Genomic DNA, 7,333 nt, shown 5'->3' with positions numbered 1-7,333 from the left:
CTCACCGGGGTTTCCGGGTTTTGGATAATAACTGTGAAAGGCTCTATATTCAGTCTCCCTGCTGTGTCAGGGGTATACCAAACCTCCAGGTTTATCTTCTCCTCATCAGTGGCCCGTAGGGGGCACAGTCGGACTTTCAACTGCTCTTCTTCAATATTTATATTTATTCCTAATTCCACCATTAAATCCCTACCTAATAAATTGTAATCGGCTTCAGGAACTAGTAGCAAGGATCCTATCCCTATTTTTTTTCTCTGATTCTATTAAGACATCTTTAATTACAGGAACCTTGAAGGGTTCCCCATTTGCCCCAATGACCTGTACTGTTAAAGGCGAAATCTTACATCCCAGGGGGCAAAGACTGAACTGTTGGTCTCTCGGCCCCCGTGTCTCCAAGGAAGGTTATGGGGGTTTGCTGGGGACCCACTTTAAGTTTTACCAAGGGCTCTGATGACATTTGAGTCCCCAAGAAATAGAGCCCTTGACCCCCCTAATCCTCTTTGAATATTTTCTCATCCCTAAGCCTCTTTCGACATTCCCTCTTCATGTGTCCTTTCCCACCACAGTAGTGGCACACTGTTCCTTCTCTCCCCCCCGCTGGGGGCCCTCCTAAATCCCGGGGACCCCTCCTCATGTCATTTCTTTCCCGTGGCGGAGGGTTGTTTCGTTGTCCCTCCCTGACTGCTGCCACCATCATCCGAACTTGCCTTTTATGTGCTTCTTCCTCCCGTCTAACATATACTTTCTGAACCTCCCTAATCAATTCATCAAGTCCTCTGTCCTGCCAATCCTCTAACTTTTCTAATTTCTTTTGAACACCTTGTCATGATTTAGCTACAAACTGTGTTTTCAGGAGTGCTTGCCCCATAGGCGTCTCTGGATCCACTCCTGAGTATAACTGAAAACTCTTCCTTAATCTCTCCAGCCATTCAGTGGGGGTCTCATCCTTTCCTTGGCACTCCCTAAATGCCTTGCTTATATTTTGTCCCCGGGGCACAGCCTCTCATATGCCCTGGATTATAATAGTTCTTAAGTCCTGCATATGACCACGATGGTTGGGGCCCTGATTATTCCAATTGGGATTTTGCAAGGGCCATTTGACATCAGCCGCAGGACCTTGAACATGCTGGGCGTCCCAAATTCTCATTCCTGCCCTTCTAATCATCCCTCTCTCCTCTGTTGTAAATAGTATGCCTAGAATGGACTGTATCTCTACCCAAGTATATACATTTGGTCCCAGGAACTGATCCACCCTTTCTGCTACTGCTATAGGGTCTTCTAATAATTTTCCCATCTCTTTCTTAAACTCACGGACATCTCCTGAGTTTAAGGGGACAGTGACAAACCCCATCCCAGCTTGAGGTCCTCCTAATGCTATCTCCCTAAGAGGGAACAACCCACTGTTCTCTCCTTCCTCAGTTACTGTTTTCATTTGGCTCTGAGTACGCCTCCTGTAATCCAGGGAGTCTGTGACCTGCTGTTTGTCAGGGGCTGATGCCGGAGGAATGTTTGGAAGGGATACAGGGGGGCTGGGGCTGGTGGTGGTATATACGGGGGGGGGGATAAATAGAAATCTCTTCCTCCACTCGGGACTTTTTCTTTCTATCTTCTTCCCCTTGGCTTCCCTTAAGGGGGAGCAATCTAGTTATTTGCTCATTACTTCCTACCAACCACAATTTAGCAGAAGCACTCTCCTCCAGGTTTTCTGGCTCTTTGGAATTCACATAGATATTCAGGGCTTGGCAGACCCAGTCCTCAGAGGATCCAAAAACGGGCCAGTATATATTTCCTGAATCCAGTTTCTTACCCCCCCATACTACCATGCAATAATTTATCATTTTTGCTTTATTCTTTCCTCTTCTGGAGGGAAAATCTTCCCAATACTTAATCATTAATCCTAACGGACTATCCTTAGGTATTGGGGGTAACCGGGGGCCCTCCCCCATGGGATCAGAAGGCTTGCTTTCCTTCTGCCCCATCTTCCAAGGCACCTCCACGCACACACACACACACACTCCTCGGTCGTGGCTCGCTCCCTCGTGGGCTACGAGAAACGCACTACTGGAGGGGTCCCTCTCATGTCGTCCGCAGTGGTTCACCCGTATACTCACGCGTCCTGTGTCTTCGCTCGAATCTTCGTGCACAAAGTTTACAGGGTTACCGGTGTTTCCTTGCTTATTCTCGAATTTAGGTTCGTCGGTCCGGGGGGGGGGGTCGGTTGAGAAGATCAGGGCCACCAAAGGGGTGGGGGCGCCCCCCCCAAATTCTCAAACCAACCCTGTCTCAGGATCCGAGTCACAGCACCAAATTGAGATAAACGAATCGACCAAATTTAAGAACTGTACAATTATCTTTATTATTATGCAAGCAAGATTCAGCGCTGGGCGGCCAGGAGACCTCGCTCCTCTTAGGCGCACACCTCCTGCCTTTAAAGTTCGCTTTTTATTGTCCTTTTTCTCCGCATTCCTGGATGACGTGGTCTGTTTTCTGCGCTTGCTCCTCCGGTTGCTAGGGGTCTTTTTTCTGCCTTCTGGTGGTCGTGGGATGAAGGCCCCAAGTCTTCCTCTTTGGCCGCTTTCCTTACAAGGCATATCTATAAGTCTAATTTTCACAAGCTCAGCATTTTTGCAAGGTTAATAATTGTTATCATATGAGTTTCAGAAAGTCTCCTGTATCTATGGGATGGAATTTCGCAAGCAAGCAATTCTAGCAAGGTTAGTAATTCTTACCAGATGTAGCTGTATCTGGTTACCAGAGGGGGGGGGGATTTGTAAGTCAAGCAATTCTTTAAAAGCTTTTTTCTCATACGGCTGCATAGGTATCTTGCTTAAACAAGAGCTATTTAGCTATTGTTTTATAATTTAAATTATCTAGCTATTAATGAACAAATATATTGTTACTTATTACAGGTGCAAGAGGAACTCAGAAAATGCAGCAAAGGAGGACACCCCACAGCCCAGCCTGAACACTGAGGAGGAACAAGGATGGCACCAAACCAAAGGAAACGTGACCTTTAGTCACTGATGCTTCTGGCTAAAAGCAGCAAGCCTTGTTCCATCTGGGATCTTTGTTCTAGTCCTTAAATGCAAGCAAGATTCTTCACTCTAAATACACAAAAGGCAGGAACTGGGGAGGAGGTGGGATTAGGAAGGAGGAAGAGGAGGAGGAGGAGGAGGGAGGGGGAGAGGAAAAGAGGAGCAGGAAGAGGAGGAGCAGGAGCACGAGACAGGAGGAGGAGGAGGTTCCAGTGCCCCCTTGTAGCCGCAGCCGCGGGACCATCGCCCCCAGCTCGTCCTGCAGGTGAGCGGGGAGGGGGATCCTGTCCCAAATCCATCGGGGGGTCCCTGAGAGGGTTTTTTATTGGGGTGTGTTTGGAGCTCACAGATTGTGGAATTGACCCCAAATATCATGTGGTGTCCCTGGGAGGTTTTTTTCCTCTGTGTGTGTAGGTTTGGATCTTGCAGGAGCCCAAAGCTGAGCCCCTTGGGGGATCTTTGGGGGCCCACGTGGCCATTTCCCAGTATGGGCAGGGGAGGACTTTGGTCCTGGGGACCCCCGGGAGAGCAGAGGAGGGGAACCCCTGGGACCTCCAGAGTGGGGAGAGCAGAGAGGGGCAATCCCAGAGCTGGGGGACCCCGGCAGACTGGAAAGGGGGGGAGCCTGGAGAGGAGGGACCCCTGGGATCCCTGAGACCTCAAAGTAGAGCATCAGGGGAGAAGGGACCCAATGGACCCCCAAAAGCCCCTGGGTCATCCCTAAGCAGGACGCCAGAGAATGGAGAACCCCTGGAACCATTGGACCCCCATGATCCCAAGGAAAGGAAACGTCTGGAACCCTAAAAATGGAGAGATCAGCAATAGGGAAGTCCTGGGAGAGTTTTTTCGGCTGAATCTTGATATGTGGAGCTTTTCATGGACACAAGACTCCTGCTGAGTTCTAGAGATGGACCTGGCCAGGAGGAGCCTCTACTCCAAGGCGCTCCCACCTTGGTTTCCCCCAAACCAGGGTTTGTCATTCCCAAGCTGTGGCCAGATGGAGGAGGAGGAAAAGCCCCAGAGATCCCTCACAAGGAGGGGCTGCAAACCCAGCCCAGGGAGCTGAGAGGATGAAAGAGCCCCCCTGAGCCAGGAAGGCGGCCAGAGATGCAGCCAGAGCTCAGAGCTGGTGGAGAAGCCCCATGGCAGGGAGAAGCCCCACAAGTGCTTGGAATGTGGGAAGGGTTTCAGCTCCAGCTCCACCCTGATGGAACACCTGAACATCCACACTGGGGAGAGGCCCTGGGAGTGTGGGGAATGTGGGAAGAGCTTCAGTGGGACCTCCGACCTCAGCAAGCACCACAAGATCCACACTGGGGAAGTGCCCTAGGAGTGCTTGGAATGTCAGAAGAGCTTCAGGTGGGATTCAGAGATCGTCACTCACCAGCACTTCCACACCAGGGAGAGGCCCTGCGAGTGTCCCGAGTGTGGGAAGAGCTTCGTGCGCTGCTCCAGCTCCATCCCCCATGGGAGGATCCGCGCTGGATGATCCCCAGTGACCCCCGTTGGGCAGAGCCCTGGTGACCCCTGTTCTGGCTGATCCGTGTTGGGCAGGAGGAAGGTGTTGGGAGATTTCTTTCCCTTCTCCTTGTGCTGCTGTGATTTGGTTGGTAATAAATTCCCTCCGTGTTCCCAGGCCGGGTTCGTTGTGTCCGTGCTGGATTTGCTGCGGGATCTCTCCCGGTCCTTGTCCCCACGCAGGAACCCTCGGTTCCATTTTCTGTCCCTGTGCGGCTGCGGGGGGCAGGGACAGAGCGGCTCTGGGGGTGCCTGGCATCGGGCCAGCGTCACCGCTCGCCACGGGCAGCCCTGAGATGCCGCGCACCTGGGCACGCATTGCTGAGCGCACCCGAGCCCCCACCTGCCCAGCGCCCCAAGGTTCCCCCTTCCCAAAAAACCCCCAGCCCGGGGCTGCAGCGTCCCGGAAAGGCCTCAGCCAATGGGAGCGCAGGCAGGAGGCTGTACAGCCAATGAGAGCTCGGGGCGTTGGATTGCCTCATCGGTTGTTGGGCAGAGCCCGTGGCCGATCGCTGCCCAGAAGCGGCGGCAGCCAATGAGAGCGCGCGGCGCTGCCGAGCCCGCCCTGCTCCGGACTGGCGCTCCCAGCGCAGCGCGGCTGCTTTGGGGCTGCTGCTCCCTGCCCGGCCCCGGCCATGGGGCGAGGGGCGGCAGCTGGGGCCCTGCTGGTGGCACTGGTGGTGCTGGGAGCCCCCCCGGCTGCGGGCACGGAGCTCTCGGGTGAGCGGGGGGCGGGAGGCGCTGGGACGGGGGGGAAGGGGGAAAATGGAGGCGGGACCCCAAAATTGAGCGGGCATTGAGAGTTGGGGCATTTTTGGGAAAATGGGGAAATGGGACCCCAAAAGTGATTTGGGGAGCGGCCGGAGGTGGGAGGGGAGAGGATGTGGAAGGGGAAATGGGGGAAGGGTGGCAAAGAGGAAGCGGCAGCGCGGGCAGGAGCGTCCCATGGCGGCCGTGGGGCACAGGGGGTGCGGAGTGGGGATCCGATGTGGCTTCCGGAGCTCTGGGGATGCTGCTGGGAGGTGCTGGGTGGGCACCCCCTGAGCTGTGTCCTGCTCTCACAGGGGTGTTCCAGTTCTGGGCGGTGTCAGAGTGTCACTTCATTAACGGCACGCAGAAGATGAGGTTCGTGCAGAGGTACATCTACAATCGGGAGCAGTTCGTGATGTTCGACAGCGACGTGGGGCACTACGTGGGGTTCACCCCCTATGGAGAGGGGTGGGCCAGTGACTGGAACAGCAACCCGGCCACACTGGCGTACGCACGGTCTGTGGTGGACATGGTCTGTCCGTACAACTACGAGGGGGTTCGCCCGTTCAGCGCCGAGCGCCGAGGTGAGCGCGGGGCAGAGCGTGTCCCCTCGGGCCCTGCCCGGCCAAATCCCTGGAGTCCCTCAAAACCTACCTGGGAATCAGCCCAGAGCCCTCAGCCCTCCTTGTGAACACGTCCGAGCCTCCTGTCCCTGCCACTGACCACCATGGCTCCCCCAGTCCATCCCAGTCCCTCTCAGTGCCCCCCGCGCGTCCATTTCAGCCACGCGTAAAGCTGACGCTTCTCATCCAGTCAGAACGCGACTCTTTGATGACTCATCGGTTGCCAGGCAGATCCGCAGGGCAGAGCGCCCCGCGCTGGACTCGGCCTCGCGGTGCCGAGCACTTCATTCCCAGTTCCTCGCAGCGCCACCAGTGTCCCTCCCAACCCGTCTCCAATTCCTCCCCAGTGCCTCCCAGACCATTTGCATTCTTTTCCCCGTTCATTCCCACTTCACTCCCAGACCTCCACCCTCTCTCCCAGTGCCCCCCAGCGTGTCCATCTCGCTGGTGCCCTCCTCGAGCTCCCAGCCCGGCCCCGGCCGCCTGCTCTGCTCCGTGATGGATTTCTACCCTGCTGCCATCCAGGTGAGGTGGTTCCAGGGCCAGCAGGAGCTCTCGGAGCACGTGGTGGCCACCGACGTGCTCCCCAACGGGGACTGGACCTACCAGCTGCTGGTGCTGCTGGAAACCCCTCCCCGGCGCGGGCTCAGCTACAGCTGCCAGGTGGAGCACGTCAGCCTACAGCAGCCCCTGAGGCGGCACTGGGGTACGGGGGAACCCCTGGGGGCGCTGGCAGAGCCACTGGGCTGTGCTGGGAGCCACTGGGAGGGAGCTGGAGAGAGCCGGGCTGGAAGTGGGAGAGGGGCTGGGGGCTGGGCAAGGGCTGGGCAGGGGTTTGGGGGACACTGGAGAGGGTGGGATGGGCTTCGGGGGGTCTTGGTGGGCACTGGGAGGGAGTTTAGGGGTGCTGGGTGTGACTGGGAGGGAGTTTGGCGGCGCTGGTAGCAAAGGGCAGGGGGTTTGGAGGATGCTGGATGCGAGTGGGAGGGACTGGAATGAGCCTGGAGGGGGCGCTGGGAGAGGCTCGGGGTGTCCCTGAGAGGTTTTGGGGGTGCTGAGCCCTGCGGAACCCCCCAGAGATGCCGCCGGACGCCGCCCGCAGCAAGATGCTGACGGGCATCGGGGGCTTCGTCTTGATCTTCGTCTTCCTGGCGCTGGGGCTCGGCCTCTCCCTGCGCAAGAAGGTCAGGGTGGGTGCCGGGGGTGGCGTCCCCGCGTGTGCGCTCCCGCCGGGTGTCACCCCCTTTTCTCTGCCCACAGAGCTCCTGAGCCGGCGGCGGCCGCAGCCCCTCCCCGTGGGCTCGGGCCCGGCCGGGACCCCCCGCTCCGCTGATTTTGGGGGGGTCCCGTGTCCCCCCAGCCGCGCTGGCGCTCTGCCGGCTCCCAGTGCCTGCTCCCAGTGTTCCC

At 57.0% G+C, this 7,333-nt stretch overlaps 1 protein-coding gene across 1 annotated transcript; it reads left to right on the top strand.

Annotated features, from left to right (window-relative positions):
• The first annotated feature begins 5,103 nt into the window (after window positions 1–5,103).
• On the top strand, window positions 5,104–7,311 carry LOC135460998 (class II histocompatibility antigen, B-L beta chain-like). Its single transcript, XM_064737980.1, has 5 exons — window positions 5,104–5,273; window positions 5,618–5,887; window positions 6,348–6,632; window positions 7,004–7,110; window positions 7,187–7,311. The coding sequence occupies exons 1-5, from the start codon at window positions 5,189–5,191 to the stop codon at window positions 7,193–7,195; spliced, it is 756 nt and encodes a 251-aa protein (XP_064594050.1). The 5' UTR covers window positions 5,104–5,188; the 3' UTR covers window positions 7,196–7,311.
• The last annotated feature ends 22 nt before the right edge of the window (window positions 7,312–7,333 follow it).

Source organism: Zonotrichia leucophrys, unplaced genomic scaffold, assembly GCF_028769735.1.
Source record: "Zonotrichia leucophrys gambelii isolate GWCS_2022_RI unplaced genomic scaffold, RI_Zleu_2.0 Scaffold_145_113207, whole genome shotgun sequence".
Taxonomy (NCBI): domain Eukaryota; kingdom Metazoa; phylum Chordata; class Aves; order Passeriformes; family Passerellidae; genus Zonotrichia; species Zonotrichia leucophrys.
Note: the sequence above shows the minus strand (reverse complement) of the source record. Positions and strands in the feature narration are given on the sequence as shown.